Source organism: Cyprinodon tularosa, unplaced genomic scaffold, assembly GCF_016077235.1.
Source record: "Cyprinodon tularosa strain WSP-4 unplaced genomic scaffold, ASM1607723v1 ctg239, whole genome shotgun sequence".
NCBI classification, from domain to species: Eukaryota; Metazoa; Chordata; class Actinopteri; order Cyprinodontiformes; family Cyprinodontidae; genus Cyprinodon; species Cyprinodon tularosa.
In genome coordinates this window covers 2255855-2274035 of record NW_024038892.1, presented here as the reverse complement: position 1 = coordinate 2274035, position 18181 = coordinate 2255855, and the positions used below count along the sequence as shown (strand labels likewise).

At 38.0% G+C, this 18181-nt stretch overlaps 1 protein-coding gene across 1 annotated transcript; it reads left to right on the top strand.

Moving 5' to 3' along the window:
* The first annotated feature begins 1906 nt into the window (after positions 1–1906).
* LOC119784981 (protein Wnt-2b-A) lies at positions 1907–16540 on the top strand. Its single transcript, XM_038287320.1, has 5 exons — positions 1907–2494; positions 5568–5788; positions 10350–10627; positions 12497–12761; positions 15280–16540. The coding sequence occupies exons 1-5, from the start codon at positions 2328–2330 to the stop codon at positions 15507–15509; spliced, it is 1161 nt and encodes a 386-aa protein (XP_038143248.1). The 5' UTR covers positions 1907–2327; the 3' UTR covers positions 15510–16540.
* The last annotated feature ends 1641 nt before the right edge of the window (positions 16541–18181 follow it).

The following is an 18181-nucleotide window of genomic DNA, read 5'->3' as shown; positions in this document are numbered from 1 at the left end:
CCTCTTTCCCTCCAATACGTAGTTAATAAAAACAAATAAAAATGCATCCCCAATAACTAGTTTTCCTCTGCAGAGACAGCTGTCATATTGGATCCAGCATATCACAGTAAACGTTTCATCTGTCTGACAGGGAGGCACTTGACTCTATTATTGTTTATGGAGAAAAACCTGGAGTCAAGCTAACTGGCGAGGAGAAAGACACAGGAGTTCCAGGTCTGGCCCTGGGAGGGAGAGCATAACTCAATGTGTTTGTACTTCCTTAATTCCTTTTGATTTAGCAGAAAACTGTGCCAAGCTGCTGCGTACAAATATTCTCCAAATCTGTCCGTTAAGGTGGTCAAAATTAGTTTTTTCAATCTGTCAGCCTTGACCTGTCTGGTCGAGCTATAAGCAGAAACACCAAAGTTTCTGAGAAGCTTAGCTTTAACACTTGCTTTGGCATAAATACTGGGCTGTTTTCTTAAGTGTTTTTTTAGAAGTAGCACTTTGCAAAAGCTTTCCGTAATCTAATAGTTTCAATTCCGGCAGGGATTTTACTCCTTTGTTTGCTTGTTCATTAGCATTAATGAGGTCAGCTGAATCAACAAACTAAGTATTACAGGAGTGCAGGAGTTCAGATGCTGTTAAGTCCGTCAAAAAAGGCAAGTGTGTGTTTTAGTCTGTGATTTCTCAGATGCTCTTCGAGGATCGGAATAATCCAAAATTTGATGTAGAAGAGTTCAGAGATGATCTAAATAAACCAATAAAGTTTCAGAAGGTAAGCATGGTTGAGCTGAGAAAAATAATGTGTATGTGTTTGACCACTGTCTCAGCATTCTGCCTTAAACATATGGTTCCTGTTTAGGCCATGGTGCTATTTCAGTGGACATGTTGGCACTGTTCTCTATTTTTTCCTCACATTTTAGCCTTAAAAAGCATGGGGCATGTAAGGGCTTGCTTCAATTTCCATGACATTTGCTGTTATGGTTGTTTTGCTTTGTTTTTGTGCTGCTGTAGTGATTCTTGCTGTCATTTTGCTGGCATCTCCACCATTTTTGTCTTCTCAAAATTGCCATGGCCTGTCTACTCTGTTCCTTGAATCAGACATGGCCTGTCATGCAATCAGGTTGATAATCAAGTATAGAACAGAAAGAATATTTTACTTTTTCTCTTCTTTTAGAGTAAATCTGACACGATTCTCTGAAACATAACATTCTGAATCTGAAAAATATGTTGTTGTTTTTTTATGTTGCTAGTAAGTTGATGTATAAGAATATTGCAATGCAATGATATCCTTACATTTTAAACCAATAAGAACAGCAACAGCTAGGTATTTTATTGGGCTCACTGCTTTGGTTTAGATGTAATAGGAAGACATGAAAACTGTTCTTCCCAAAAGGTGCTGTCTCTTTTTTAAAGAACATTGGTCACAATATTCAGCTACAATTGTGCACAAGCTGGGTTGTAAAATTGCAGTTGCATGCAGTTTTATTTCAGAAATCAAAAACTATGCAGCCCCCATCCTCTGTTATTCACAATAAGTGACTTTGAGTTGTTTTATTTAAAAAAATCCCAAGATAATGTGTTGAACTATTTTTTTTTATAACGTTGACCTGTTGTCATTTAATATTCTGTAAAATTAAATATATCTATGACAAATATTTATGTGTTGGTTCTAATCTTTTTTTATATATACTGAAGCTTATTAAGTAGTAAATTTGAGATAAACTATACAAACCTTCACATCAGCAGCCTAATCATCCTTAAGAGTTCACCTTCCCTCCTTTTAAACATCTCCTACTTAGTCAAACCCTGTAACCTCTTCTTCCACCCAATGAGAAAAGGAAGCTGTCCACAGCAAGCCCTCCCTCATCTTCTCCCTCTCTCCTCCTCTCCCTCTCAACTCGGATTTTTATCCAACGTGCGCCAATAAAGGAGAGCATCCGACCCAGCAGAGAGTCCCACAGCAGGCTAGGAAGCGGACACTCAAACTCTGCAAACTTTTACTCCTGCTCTTATTCTCGGAAACTATCCTCACTTAAAAAAGTGAAAAAATAATTGAATAAGAAAAGGAAGAATCGGGTATAGGGGGCTTCTCGTCGTTTTGGTCAGGTAAGGCTCCCGATTGGCATCCAGAAGTTCCCAGAGGAGACTCTGGTGCGCACATGGTTCCACAAATGAGCTCCTCTATCTGCTGACAGGCGCGCACCCCGCAATCAAAATCTGGATAACGAGACCTTTAACTTTTTAACTCTATAACTCACAACAAAATAACAAGCTCTTCAATCTGGAGTAAGGATTTATCTCTCCTTCCCCTTCTTCACCGGAGGGGCAAAAAGACAGAAGCCATGCTGGGTTTAAGGAGGATTCCTGGCCTGCGCGCAGCTCGGATTCAGCGCGCTGCTTCCTCAGGAGCTGGACTCTCATATCGGAACCAAGGTGCCAATTCAAGGATGTACTGTGCTTGTCTATTACTGCTGCTGCTCGTGACCCCACGCGTGGATTCTTCATGGTGGTGAGTGCACATCCATCAGAAAGATTTCCTTAAAATTCCTTCCTTAAAATTGATGAGAAATATAAAAAAAAAATATGCTGAAGAAACTGAAATACAAAAACCGACAGGGGACAGGTGCATTGAAATGAATGAAATAATAAGGTAACTAATTTTATTGTATTTTGGAAACAGAATAAAGTTTAACTTTATTTTTTTACTTTATTATCACTGCATTTTCTAGTAATTTCGTTCAAATGTATAATGTTCTAGCTTCTGAAAATTTACTCTACAAAAGTGGTATTTCACGGGTAAATGGAAGCAAAAACACTCATGTTGTTTTTCAGTCATAATTTCATTTCAATTCTTAATGACGTTATTCCAACAATAGGAGCCAAGAAACACGGCGGGGAGTGTGAAAGAAATTATGAGTTTGTGAATGAGAGTCGGCCGTTTTTATGATTGTCTCCATTTCAATTTGTTGGCCCTGCTGCGGTGAGCAATATTAATAATAATGGTAATAATATTACCACGCGCTGCGCGTAATTCATCTCTGCGTCTTTGGCTGAATGTGCGTGTGCAGCTCAGCTGGAGCAGCAGACTCCAGTCATTAATCCACCCTGCAGGTAGCTGCTGCTGCCACCTCTGCCTCTATGTGCGTCACACATGTAAATGACTTTACCAACATTAGAGACCACATATTAGTTGCATGAGAAAAATAGTCTGTTTATATAGGAGAGGGGCCTGTGCGTGGGCAGGTTGAATGGTAATGCTCGAGTTTCTAACAGTTTGAGTAGTTTATTGGGATTAGTTGAGCAAATAGTTGATATTAAATATATTTATATATTAAGAGACTAAAGAATTCTGCAGAAAGATGAGTTAAAAAAGCATGAAATGAATTACATATATCAAACTACTTTGATTATCAGTTGAGGTAAATTTAAGTCTATTTCCTTTTTACGGATAATTGTCCAGAAAAGAAACATTTACAACCTGACCAAAGTTTTTGTTATACATATGGCGACACAGAGTACTACTGTTTCTGTTCTGAGCTATAGCAATACAATTTAAGCAATTTGGTTAGCCAATTCTCCTCAGCCTGCTTTACAGAAGCTCCAGTTGTGGATTGTCAGTCAATTTTAATTAAAGCAATACAAGTACTTTGAGTAGGTTTGACTTTGATAGTCTTTCATTTCCATGACAATCTTCGTTTTCCAAGACATATTACCAAACAGCCAAATTACATGAAGATTTACCCCCTCTCAACAATAGGTTTCCCTTTCCCTACCCTTCCACTTAATGGGAGTGCACCATCCTTGGTGAGGGAGGGGCAGTTTCTCCAACATCTCTTTACTATTTACCCTTAAAGTATAGCGGAGGATGTTCTTTTTCCAAGTGGATCATCAAAATAAGTGGTCAACCTAATTGTCAATCAGTCTGGTAATATGTTTAAGTCAGGACGTCCTACATGCTTGTAGCTATTTTCACTTACCGGTGGTGAGTCTGACATAGTGGAAAAATAGCAAATCCTCTTTTCAAAAGTAAGCTTGTATGAGCGATGCAAACAGCAACTTTTAAAAAGAGCGAGCACTCAGAGAAATGGGCTGATGCATGCTCTCGCACATGTTTAATAGGCGTTCCCTCTTGGGAGGGCACAAGGTTGTGCATGTGCTTTTTTTTAAGTGGAGAGGTCAGGTCATTTCAAAAATGCAAGAAAATTCTCCACTATACTTTTAAATACAGATTTTTACCTGTGAGAACTGTAAGACTGTAGAGTTTGGGGGTTTATAACTAACTGTGCTTTGATATTTAAAATACCTCCCAATGCTTCCCTTTGCCTTCTTCCTCCAGATCAACAGAGAATAGCTGATATGATATTTGAATTCTGTTTTTTTCAAAACTATACATTTTAGTTTCTTGAGGTATATCTTGCAGAAGTACAATAAAAACAATTTCACAATACTGTAGGAGCAATGAATTCTTTAGAGTAACCGTTTTCTTTTGTGAATATCTTCGACACTGAAGAGTATTGTCAATGCATGGGATTTGCATGTGCAGACATATGCTGACAATATGCTGAGATCCAGCATTCAATAAAAACAACAAAACAAAAGCTTTTTGAGTTTTCAAACTGATTTTTGACACACAAGCTAAGCCGAATTGAAAACCAAACAATTTCAGTGACCAGTTAAGTTCTGCACCTCAAGTCTTCCTGTTGGTGCCCTGGTACTCTCTCAAATTTAACAACATCATGTTAGACCTCTTGGCACATATTTACTGTCTACAAGTTTTCAGTGAGTAAAACTGAGAAAATTAAGAGTGAAAACGCTGTTTCAATTTACCTTAAAAGAGAATGCAGTTGTTCTCCCTTTGCTTGAGTCTCATAAGACTATTGTCAAGCTCAGCCATATAAAATAAGGCAATAAAGCTACACACTCCTTTGCCTTCCCTCTTTGAACGATCAAAGCTCCTTCAGCCACATATCTGGAAGACGTCTCATATAAAGATGCAAAAAGGTCACAATTAGAAGTTAACTTTGGGCAAGCCTGACAAAGTATCTTCAAGATAATGAATAGAAAATACTGTAAAAGTCAGCTTTATTTTGACATTTCAAGAACCCTCTGGCAAGATAAAAGCAATAAAGCGAAAGGCAGAAGAGAATAGAGCGAGTAAACGGGCTCTAAGTTTGACAGAGTTATTGGAGGTCCCAGACTTTTACCTCTGATTTGTGACAAGATGATTTCGACTGTCCTGCTGGGTAACGTATAAACACACATACACTCACAGGTCTTGTGGGGAGAGGTTAAGTGCTTATTTATTTGGAGAGTGGAGTAAATGGTTTCCACTCCCCTCCTACTCTCAAACCTTAAACTGTTAAGTGTAGTGAGCTCACGGGGGGCTTTTTCTGAAGCTCTTCTTCATGCCACTCACCTCTTTGCGTGCTCTTGAAAACACAGATTTAAGCCAAAACTATAGCAGCCAATTGTGGATCTTCACCATTTATTGTTTCTTGAGTATTTCATGATGAATTATAAAAACAACAAAGAAGTCTATTAGTCATGTAATACATGCCTCTTAACCTTCTTGTGTCTCTTAGGTACATTGGTGCTCTTGGGGCTCGTGTAATCTGTGACAACATCCCAGGCCTGGTGAACAAGCAGCGGCAGCTCTGCCAGCGCCACCCAGACATCATGCAGGCCATCGGAGAGGGCACCAAGGAGTGGATCAGAGAGTGCCAACATCAGTTCAGACACCATCGATGGAACTGCAGCACCCTGGAACGCGATCACACCGTCTTTGGACGTGTCCTGCTCCGGAGTAAGTCTCTGCAGTTAGCATGTTCTTCTTGTACCTGCATTCTTTTTATTCTTTCCTTTTGAACCATGGGTGCTATGTAACATGCATGACTAGATGTCAGTGTGTGTGTATTTCTTGCATCTTGTGGCCCCTTTTTTTATAAATCATAGCACATTGTGGGGACCGGCTGCTCTTGTGAGGACTAAAGCTTAGTTCCCATGGGTACAAATGCTGCTTTAGGGTTAGGTTTTAGGTTTAAGATAAGGTGACAGGCTGTAGAAATGGGTTAGAAATGAATAGAGGTCAATGGAAAGTCTCCACAAGGATAAAGGAACGTGAGTGTGTTTGTTTGTGTACTTGTTGATGTTACCTATTTAGGAATATTTTTGGTATATTTACAAAGCATCTGAGAACCAACAGGCCTTGTGGGGACGAACTATGTCCAATGTCTGGGTTGGCCATAAATGCAGTAACCTAAATGAATGTTGGTAAATGTAAAGTCTTAACATGGATATAAATACAAACTTGTTTGTGTGTGTGCATGGTTGCCTGGTGTGCTGCCTAGAGTGTTATAAGTCCCCTGTGCTCAGTAAAGACAAAATGAATGTAGAAAATGGATGAATGGATTGTCATACTGAAAACAGCAGTGGTTCTGAAAAGTGATCGGGCCATAATTTAGTGTGAGTGGCTTATTTGGACTTGCCATCCATCCATCCATCCATCCATCCATCCATCCATCCATCCATCCATCCATCCATCCATCCATCCATCCATCCCTTCCAGACCCCTTCTCAACCACATCTAGACACTAGCAGATATTGTTTTGCAGATGTGTTTTAATCCTCTGCTTTATAACATTCTTTCTCCTTTAAGCTGAACTATACCTAGCATGTTAACTCATTAATATGTTAAACAGCAGGGTTGACATCCAGTTTAGTTTTAGTCTTCAGGATGAAAAATTATTACTTTAAGTCACATTTCAGTCATTACTATACATGATAGTTTTAGTTCAGCTTTAGTCGACTAAAACGCAAAAAGGATTTAGTGTAGTTTTAGTTGGTTTTGTGTTGCAATTCATAAAAATGTAACCTTTACAATTTTTAATAACAGAGAAGGGTTTGTCTGACATTCAAGCACTGATTCCAGCATCTGTGCAGTGTGTGATCTAAAAATCTGATATCTGTAACAGCGGTACTGTTGCTGAATTTCCTCAAAAATGTACAAAAACAGTAGAGAGAATTTCGGTATCCAGCTTTTACCTGCTTGTGAGACAATTGTCACGGTTGCTTGGCGATAGCCGGAGAAGGCTAGACCTGTTTGAATCTATAGCTGAACTCTTCCAGCCCCCTTGCTTTAAGTCCAGCCAGAACAAGGGGAGGACACAGCCGCTGAAATCAAACACACCCAGTTTGTCAGAGTTGAGCTTGCGGTACCTGACCGTTCTGACTTATTTCTGCCGCTGCTAGTCCATCTGTGATCATGCAGAATGGGCGCCGCTGCACGCCCAGTCGTGGGCATGACCAAGCAGAATGCAACAGCATGGCTGGTACTATTTAGCCTTTTGACTAAGAGATTACAGCACAAGGATGCATTCTAAACGTGTGGCAGACCACACACTAACATCTTAGATCAGTCTCATCACATAGAATAAACCCCACACCCACGACTCATCATGTTTACGTCATCAAAACTCCATGTTTAGCTCATCAGTTCTTGTTATCGTCATGAAAAAAAGAAACGTCAATGAATTAAATAAAACAATAATGTTACACAGGCACTCATTTTCTTTTTTTAGTTTGGATCATTTATCATGTCATTCTCCTTATGGGTCACCAACTTTTAATCTCAATTTAAAGTATTGGAATTAAATCCTATTTCTAATCCCTGCAACAGTTGTGCACTGGTTAGCGACAAAGAAGAAATAAGTTTAAAAGACCAAAAAAATGCTCAACTAATTAGCTGCCTTCTAATTTCTAAATAACACATTAGGACTCAAAAGGAATTAGACAAGATAAAAAAAGAATAAATTTGGATATCGGAAGGTTGTCATTGTCAGTAAAACGCAGGTAAAGGAAGAGAATTGGTGCGAACAATTTCATCCTTTTTTTTATTTTGGGTGCTTAGCTCCTAATACCAAATAATCTGGATAACCAGCATTCAGTAGTCTCTATTTAATTTAATAGGGGCCACAGAATACATACTGGCTACAAGCGGTCATTAGCTCAACTGTTCTGGTCTTAAATAGGTGGCTGATTTTAGCCGGCTAATCCAAAAGATAAATGTAAACAATATGAGGAACATTGTAAAAATAATGTTAAAGAATCTGGAGGAAGATTTTTTTCTTCCCTTTCACCGTTTTGCATTTTTGCAGTTTTTGATATTCTCAAACTTCATTTTGGTGTGGTTCCATCCCAGCTGACATCAGGAAATTTAATTATTGTAGAGGAGTTTTTGAAAGGTTACATGTTTTAGAAGGCCTAAAAGGGATCTAAACAAGTTTCTATGGAAATATGGTTTAATTCAGTCGTTGAAATTATGCTTTAGTTTAAGTTAGATATTCATGAAGATTCCTGTATCGTTTTATCACTTAGAAAGATAACCATAGTTATTTATAACAAAAAAGAAGGTTGGAATTGAAGTGGCAAATTGATTTAGTCTATGTTCCGCTATCCTTTTTATGTTGTCAGGACATAAACTGTCTTCTGAACATAGCAAGCTTTAATGGGGGTTGGCAAAAACATTTGTTGCTTATACAAAATATTTAGTATTGTCCACATCAATCTGTTTTCCAAGACGTTTCTTTGAAGCACTTTAAGATGTTAGTTCAGGCAGAACAAAAAATGTGACGGTCATCTTATATTCAGATTCTTACGTCAGCTGACTCCTAAAGATTGTTATTGAGCGTGGTCCAATCATCCTAAGCATGTGTGGGGGCCGTGGAAGCACGGAGGAAAGTGAAAGATATGAAGACACTCACCCTGCCTGCATGTCTGTTTGTGAGCTGTGGGGGAAAGAAGGGGTGAGAGGAATAAACAGTAATGTAGATGTAAATATTTAGAGATATTCTCACTGTCAGGCAAACAGCGCAGTTTTGAAAGATGACCAGCGATGCCCTCGTCAGTGCTCTCCCACATACATCCCTTATGCATCCTCTGCCTCTAATTCCTCACCTCCAAGAGTGAGCGGGACACTTTGGTGAATAAACAGTGCAACCAGTTTATGCACTGCAGTCTATACCACAGATATGGCTTAATAATAATTTTATTTTATTTTTCTTAAAAATTTAATAGTTATTCACATCTTTTGTTCAAAATATAGACATTACATTTAATAGGCAAAAAAAGAAGAAAAAATAATAATTTAGTGAAGAAAACATAACATACACATATCAATAAATTAGACTCTTGGTTGTTTCGATATTTAAACATACAAATACATTTTTGGTATGCTGCCAGTGTAAACAGCTGCATAGGTTAGAATAAAGGCTCATGGGGCCAAATCAATTCGGTCCGTTATCTTATTTGGACTGGGGATGCAAGATAAGAAGATGATAGATTGGACAAAAATGCGGCTGAGATGCATTACAAGTCAGCAACGTTAAATAAAGGTTTAAACCTTTGGGAGCTGGGTGTATTTTGGAAGTGATGTGCTAATCTATTTATTACATGCCTGTATATGGGAAACTTACATGAAACACTGATAGTTGTCCTAAAGGAAATGCTTTATTTTAATTTTTTTATAGAAAGGATTAATTTGTAAACATTAGGTGTTATTAGCAGTTTCTTATGACTGGAACAACAGGATGCACACCAGATCGTGAAGAATAATGTCTATAATTGCAAAACTGATTCAAACCAAACTATTAAAAATTCTGAGATAAGGCCTTAAATATAGTGAAATATATTTAATAGTTGTTTGAGTATATAAGCAATGAAATGATTTGTGTTTTATGCTGTTGCTTTCGCAAAGGGACACCTACAGTACATTAGGATCTGGCTTTTTACTTTTATCCAAGAAACCGGCTTTTAATGCAGGTTTCTTGTTTTCAAAAGACTTAAAGGCTTAGTTTGATCTCTTTGTTGTGTTTACGTCACTTTGCTCATAGAAACTCTGCGAAAAGCAACCATGGCCAATCACTACATAAAAATGTCCATTTGCTTTCAGCCTCATGATGCGTGAGTCATGTTCTGGGGAACCAGCAAAGAACAGATGAGCAGTGCAGTGGTAGATAATGTTCTCATGACATCACCCTGGTGCTGATAAATGGGGTATCACAGTGTCTGTATTTAAACAATTTATGTGAGAAGGGGAGAGCCCCACAGCGGGGATTATTTCCATGATAATATTTAAACAGAGCTGCCCTTTACTCCACATCAGGGCTGTTTTTCTCAGTCAGATGCACCTTCATGTCCTTATGGCTCAAAGCTACGTCTGTGATGATAGTATATGCGTTTTTGTATGCATAACATATGGGGCTACAATGTTGTTTTTGTTTCATGCAATATTTATTGTAGAGTATACTGTAGGTGAAAGCTCGATTATATCCTCATCTTATTTTCTATCTTTGTTTTGTCCCCCTCAGGCAGTCGTGAAGCAGCTTTTGTCTACGCCATCTCCTCCGCAGGAGTTGTGTACGCGCTGACTCGTGCCTGCAGCCAGGGGGAACTGAAGTCGTGTAACTGCGACCCTCAAAAACGAGGACGTGCTCATGATGAAAAAGGTGAATTTGACTGGGGTGGCTGCAGCGATAACGTCAACTATGGAATAAAATTTGCCAAAGACTTCATTGATTCCAAAGAGAGAACTGTCAGGGACGCTCGGGCACTCATGAACCTTCACAACAACCGCTGCGGCAGAACAGTAAGTGGATCATCTTGCTGTAATTAGAAGGGTACAGTTGCAAAGGATGTGATGTGTTAGTTAAAAAACACAAAAGAATGAGCAAATAAACAGACTTTTGTGAACTGCTTTTACTTTGAGACAAAGCTCATATATATGTGATAGCCAACTTATTTCTTAAGGTTACCCAGCTACGACGATACTACGATGCTTGTTTAAGGTTTTAAAATAAACATTTCTCTTAACTCATAAACAACATTAACTCATTAACAGGGTACTTCTCATAAAATTGCATTACAACAACTTAAACACCATCTTCTACACTTTTGATCACTTTACCCAAATTGAATTAGATGTTTTTCTTAGTTTTTTTTGTTTTTAGCTAGTGTATGTTCAGTATTGATATCTGTCTTTTTTCTTTGAACATCTGCAATTCTTAAGTGCACACTGGAAACACTGATCTGTGTTCTAAATATAAAGCTTAGTTTCTATATTACTCTTATTTACAAACTGCAAGCAGAGGAAGATTTGTTCCTAAAATAGCTCTACCACTTATCTCTGTCATCAGTTTTAATAATCAGTCATATTTAAATAAGGCATTGCAGTTGGATAAAGAGGAAAAAAATCTCTTCGTTCATTTACATTTATGTAAGACCAATAGATGTAACCGACATCACTGCTCTCTGAAAAACACTGATTCTAAAAGAAATAAATTATTCTGAAGCTGCTGATGATGTTCACAGGGAATAAGAGAAATTATGAGTTACAGGAAAGTGAAGCTTGTAAGAAATCATAATTTTTTTGTTTTTTGTTGAATTCCAGTTAGGTCATAGTGACAAAATAGCTGTTTCATTTCTCCCTTGTGTGTTGCACAAACAGAATACGTTTCAAACTTTGTTTAAAGGAATCTCTGTTCAGCACAAAATGTCAAATTGAATTTTCATAGGTTTTAGTATTTAAATTTTGATTATGAAGCATTAAAATAGCCACCCAGATCCTAATATTAGCAGCATGGTTTTATTTTTGGTGTAGAGAAGCATTATTATACCGTCAAATACTCCATTGTTTCATTTATAGACCAAATACTCACAATGTTTTTGATAAATGATGTTTATACCAAAAACAATGGCGTCTAAACAAAAGACTTCACTTTGATGGGGAACTTTTTTAATATTGCAATATACTGTAGCACAGCACAGGAGATGCCTTTAGGGATTTTTGCTTCTCTATGCCATTGTACTCAGGATAGGGAGGGGAAAAAAGAGGAGATGGCGAGTGAGTGCAAAGCCTTACAACCCTTCTTTGGGTTGGGATGATTCTTTTCTGCTATACACTATGCTTTAGTGGAAAAAAAACAAAAACATTCCCATGACTTTATTCCAAATGGGATTTCTCTTTGAGATTGTGAGATTTCAGACAGATTTCACTGGACTCACCGCTATGTTACAGTTGCGTTTGGTCCAGTGAAATCTGCATTGGGAATGCATTTCATATATTACACAGGTCATGTGTGCAAAACATGTCCAAAGAATTTTAGTAACTGGATTCCTAGGTGAATTTGCGCATTCTGCTTAAAAAAAATACATTTGAACGTTATTTCCTCAAATGCACCTCAATATTATTACAGGCAAGTTAGTTGTGTTTTTTTTCCCCCAAGATTTGAAGGCAGGGACAGGGGTTTCCCTTTGGGCAAGGCAAGGCAAGGCAAGGCAAATTTATTAGTATAGCACAATTCAGTACAAAGACAATGCAAAGTGCTTTACATGATTAAAATACAGGAAGATAAAACAGAATCAAAGCAAGTAGGAAAAAAAATAGGTTAGTTTTGTGAAATATAAAAGCATATTGCATTACGTTTAAATCTAAAAAAATCCAAACCTCTTCGTGCAGGCAGTGAAGCGCTTCATGAACATGGAGTGTAAATGCCACGGTGTGAGTGGCTCCTGCACTCTGCGGACATGCTGGATGGCCTTGTCGGACTTCAGGAAGACCGGCGACTACCTGCGGAGGAAGTACAATGGGGCGGTTGAGGTGACGATGAATCAGGATGGGACAGGTTTTGCTGTAGCCAACAAAGCCTTCAGGAAGGCCACCAAGAACGACTTGGTGTACTTCGAGAACTCTCCGGATTATTGCCTCCAAGACAAAGCAGCAGGTAAGTGAGTATAGGGGTCGGGACTAAAAGACAGAGGGGTAGTTTTTCATGGATGTTGATGGATTGCCCAGACTCCCTTATGTTTTAGGGGTGCTATTTATGTGTTTTGTGTATGCTCATGCATGACTGGTGGGTTTTGTGATCATGAATGTCAGTGTGTGTGTGTGTGTGTGTGTGTAGACGTGTGAGTGTGTAATAGTATTCAGATAACACAGCAGGCCTCCCCTGTGATGTTGGTGGAAGTTAATATCCTTGTACCCTGAGGACATGGTTGTTCTGTGGCCAACTGACCTCTGTCAGTCTGTCAATTCACACACACACATACATACCCCACCCCATGCTCAGGAGATGTTTCGATCCCTCTTCAAACAATCTACCTGATCAGGTATAAAAGTCTGGATGATAGATTAAAAAACACCGTAAACTTTTCTGCATTTAGCTGACATCACTCTGCAGCCCTTCCAGCTTTTCCATGCACTCTGTCATTTTGTCTGCCTGTCCGTCCGTCCCCTCACCCAACCTTCTCTCTGTCATTCTCACCTTCTCACTGGAATCCACAGCCTAGGGACACAAGCAGCTAATTTAGAAAAAAAAAGTCACTTCTCTGTGTCTGTCACAGTCTTTCTCTCTCTCTGTCTGTCTGAGCTAAGCGTAGCTGGAGGGCAGAGTGGGCCTCAGAGTGTGAGAGCCTGTCTGTCTGTCACGCTCCACTGTCCATTTAACCCTCACGCACACACACAGAGGTGCTTCAAAGGGAGCAGTGGCTTGGGAAAGGCAGTGTAACTACGGGCCGCTCTACCAACACCACATAGTTGTGTGTGTGGGTCTGTTGTTCTACGGGCTGCTTGTTGTGATAGGTAGCAGTTCAAAAAGGGAGCTTCTCACACCAAACATGAACACTAATCTCTGTGGGGATGACATTCACACAAGACTTGGACAATATACCGCTGCATTGGGTGGTAGCCAGACTGCCTAGCCTTACACGGCATTCATCACCATTGACGGGCGTTTTAAATTGATTTGGCATCATAACCACACATACTGAAACTCAAAGCACCTTAAGTACGTTGCACTCAGTTCACCAGAAACAGTAAAAGTTTCAGCAACAATGTGTGACTTTTACTACAAAAATGGAACTAAAAAGAAATAAAGACACCTTAAAATAAATGTTTGCCCTTAAATTGAGTGGATAAATTCGAACAGCTGCCGATGTAATGGGTATTTTTACCTTTAAAATAAGATATTTAGATATTATTCACTTTAAATAAGATAATGGAGAAATTCTTATAAGTTTCTCACATAAATGTGATTCAACATATTCCATTCCATTTTCTAATAATATTTTTTACTATATATATATATATATATATATATATATATATATATGTAAGTTGGCTTGCATTTTGGTTTTATTGGTGTGACTCTCAAAAGGATTGGACTAACTGTCTCAAGGTAGAATAATGAATTCCCCCAGGATTTCTTGTATGCAACATGGACATGATCATCCTTGAAGACAAGACTGACAATATCTGGGCTATCAGATTAAACAATAAGGAGCAAGCAATGTGGAAAAGTTTAGTGCCTAAGGATCAAAAACATAAATGCGTTGCATGCAGATTTGGGAAATGCTGTGCCAGTTAATTCTTTTAGTACACGTGGGTATTATTATTGAGAGATAAATCATACAATAATTTTTACTTGTCCCAATGAATATTCAGTAGAAATGATATTTTAATGTAAACAAACCCCAATGTCTTGCAAAAGAATTTGAATTCAATCACTTAATAATTCCCAATGCCACCAATGGCAAAAGTATTGTATGTCAGGTCAGGCCTCCTTGTGAAAAAGCTAGGTTATAAAACAATATTCTAAGTTTTAAATATCTCATGGAGATCAAGTCAGGCCGTCTTCATTTTAAATTGAAAGAAGGATGACAGAATCACAGATGTATTGTATGTATTGTATGTATGTATGTATGTATGTATGTATGTATGTATGTATGTATGTATGTATGTATGTATGTATGTATGTATGTATGTATGTATGTATGTATGTATGTATGTATTGTATGTATTGTATATCATTCATTTAAGTTGACAGGCTGAGCAATAAGAGCATTAGTGGCGTTTGCAGCCAAAAGGCCATGGTGACATATAAAACTGCAGAAATTCACTGCTTAGGTGGGATAGTCTGCTGGTGGGGGAATCTTTAGTATTCAACCTCACCTTTGATCTTCCAAATGCATTCCTTTCAAAATAATTCAGAGATTTGTTTATAACCTGACAAATGAAAAAAAATCTCAAGAGGTACAAATACATTTGCAAGGTGCTGTATTTCTTTTTATTCCATATATGTAATATGTGGAATAAAAAGTGTATGTATAATCTTCTCTAAACTTCATGTTTTAAGGACAAAATATATATATATAAAAAAAAGCATACTTGCAGAAATATTTAACAATCATTCACAAAAATGTTAAAGTTTACACTAATAAACTCCATTTAAACTCTCTGCACAGGTTCTTTAGGCACTGCTGGGAGGGTCTGCAACAAGACATCTCGGGGCACGGACGGATGTGAGGTCATGTGCTGTGGGAGAGGATACGACACCACCAGAGTCAGGCAAATCACTAAGTGTGAGTGCAAGTTCAAATGGTGCTGCGCAGTGGAGTGCAAGGACTGCGAGGAGGCTGTGGACATACACACGTGCAAGGCCCCAAAACGAGCTGAGTGGTTGGACAAAACCTGAGGAGCCATTGTCCTTGTTTACCATCAAATGCTGCCCCCCCAAATAGCCCTTTGCAGGACACGGTATGGAACGTGGCATTCTGGGAAAGTCTGAGCAAGAGTGATCTGCATCTCTGCCCCCAACCTTGTTTCATCATTGCATGGCTTTTTTTTGTTGTTGTCCCCGTCTGTGAAAGCACTAGAATATCCATCATATTGATTCAACACACGTACCCTCCTGTTTGTGAATGTGATTAAGCTGATGGAGTAAACTGAACTGTAACAGTCAAGAATAGCAATTTAATCACATTTTGATCCACATATCCATTTTTGCTTGTGTGTCATACTACATTTAAATGGTTTGCTGCTTTTGTGATACGTTAAAAACAGATGTTACTTGAGCCTTTTAACATATCCAGTATTATTAACAGCATCGTATCATATACTCACATACCTTTGCTTTGTTTTGTTTATTTTTTTGTGTTTTTTTTGTCTTTTTGGGGGAGGATGCTGAACTTCAATCTATTTAGGAAAAAAGGAAAAATCATGCTTGGTTTGACTGTGAACAGTACATTCTAAAGTGCAATTCAAGATGTGTTTTTTAAAACATGTATTATGCAACGCATGGCCAAACAAGTGTCCAGAGAGAGAGGACTGATTGAAAGGACAACACATGAATTTAAGATAATGGACAAATACATCACTGGAGCATAGAATGACACTGTTTAAAGGAGACAAAAACTTTAAGTGGATTATTTAAATTGTAAAGTGTTGTTTCATTCCTCATCTGCTGATGAGACTGCACTACTTTGGATGATGCAAGGAGGGAGAAGAGCACTTGCATTACTGTGATTATACAGTGAGTTTTAGTTTTTTGTGTGATTATAAAAATGTGCTGCTCAGAAGAAGACAAAGAAAACTGAGGCCTTGGTGGGTCACCCTTCAACCATGACATCCGCAGGTTTCACCTCTCTGCTTTCAAGCTTGCTTGTATAACATTTTGTATACTGCGCTATCTAAAAAGATGTTCCTATAAAGTATATGCTGAATTGGTTTGCTGCTGATTTTTAAATCACATTTGCGTAAATAATAGTAGGTAGAGTGAAATGACCTTTACCAAACAGTACAAAGAGCATTTTTGTATTTCAAAGCGAAGAATAAGCAGTGTTTCTGAAATGACAGAATATGACAATAGAGTACTAATAATATGAAGTATAGTACTATGCAAATGCTTTAAATTAGCCCTTTCTGTTTCCCAATATGACTTCAAGATGCTGAGGCTTCTTTTAACATTAGAAGTAGTATTGATAAATGCTTTGTTTAAAGTTTCCATGTCTTTAGTCCAGTACAGTGGTCTCCCCCCCTGGTCTATAAGGCTTTAGGTGTTTCAGATCTGTGTCTGCCCCAAACGCACCCAAATCAAATGCTTGCCGACACCAAAGGCTGAAGAAGCTTCTTAATTACCCATATATTTAAACCAGGTATGTTGTGGCAGGGAAACTAAAACATACAGTACAGTGGCTCCAGATATTTCAGCAAATACCAATGAATGAATGATAGAAGAAAGTCATCTACCTTCAATTTATGTCCTAAATGTTCATTTAACAGCCTATTTTGAGTTCTAAACGAAGGTGTGAAGATTTTTTTTCCCATGGCCCATCATACTATTTTACTGCTAAACTGTGAAGATAAATAGCTTTATGTAAATAATTTTGCAACATTGCAATTTGCATTCATCCTAAAATGTGGCATATATAATTTGATGATAAGCTTTAACAAACCATTTTTTCTAGTCTTTGTTAAAGGTGCCCAGTCACATACCACTGTATGACTATACCAAAAAAACTACACCCATATGTTCATGTTGAAATAAAGCAATATATGGCAATTATCCTTCTTGATAGTTTTTACTTAGTCCTTGTTGGCCATGAAAATAATTTTTGCACTGGGCTTAATCATCAGACATAAATATTGTTGTAAACTGCTGCTGTCGGCTGACTGTGTACACATCCATCAACTTTCCAGCCTTATCAGCTTAGGTTCTCATCTCACTGAAGACCTACATTCATATTGTATTCCCAGCACTGATCCTGTCTTATCCCTTTTAGCATCAAGAGGAATAAGATGCTTTTTTAATCTTTGGACTTTCTTTGGAATCTTGGACTTTTCCTTTTTTATTTTACACCTCCGTTTGAAGTTGCTGAGCAAACTTACTTTGTTGGCTAGCAATATCGTCCCTCCAGTCATGTTATCTTGTCATGCCAAATGCTCAAAGTGGTTGTTGACAATCTTAAGCCTTTCACAAGATAAACCCCAATTGTTTTATTATTAAGATATAGAAAATAAAGGTTGTTGTCATTGCATATTTTTACAAAAAAAGAACATCAGAGCTGTTCTGAGAACTAGCTAAAAGACTTACATGAAAAAAGTGAGATAATAAATCATTAACCTCAAATTCTTAATATCAAACATCCAAATTGTTATATTGTATTTAATGCACCAATCACCTAACAACGTCTTCGTTTCATAAGTCAATTGAAATGGGCATTTGTTCTCTAAAGGGACTGCAGCTGTTAGCTTGAGCGGTTTCTCAAAGCTTTTTGTTAAAAAATATATCACAAAGCTATGCCCTTGTTGACTTAAATCTCAAACTGTTGCAACATCACAGTAGCAACATGCAGGAATACAATTAAC

What these genes read in the sequence shown, in the direction of transcription:
- LOC119784981 (XM_038287320.1), top strand. Translation starts at nt 2,328, where the DNA reads ATGCTGGGTTTAAGGAGGATTCCTGGCCTGCGCGCAGCTCGGATTCAG. An exon ending in TGGACGTGTCCTGCTCCGGA is followed by an intron (nt 5,789 to 10,349) that starts GTAAGTCTCTGC and finishes TGTCCCCCTCAG; the next exon opens with GCAGTCGTGAAGCAGCTTTT. An exon ending in ACAACCGCTGCGGCAGAACA is followed by an intron (nt 10,628 to 12,496) that starts GTAAGTGGATCA and finishes CTCTTCGTGCAG; the next exon opens with GCAGTGAAGCGCTTCATGAA.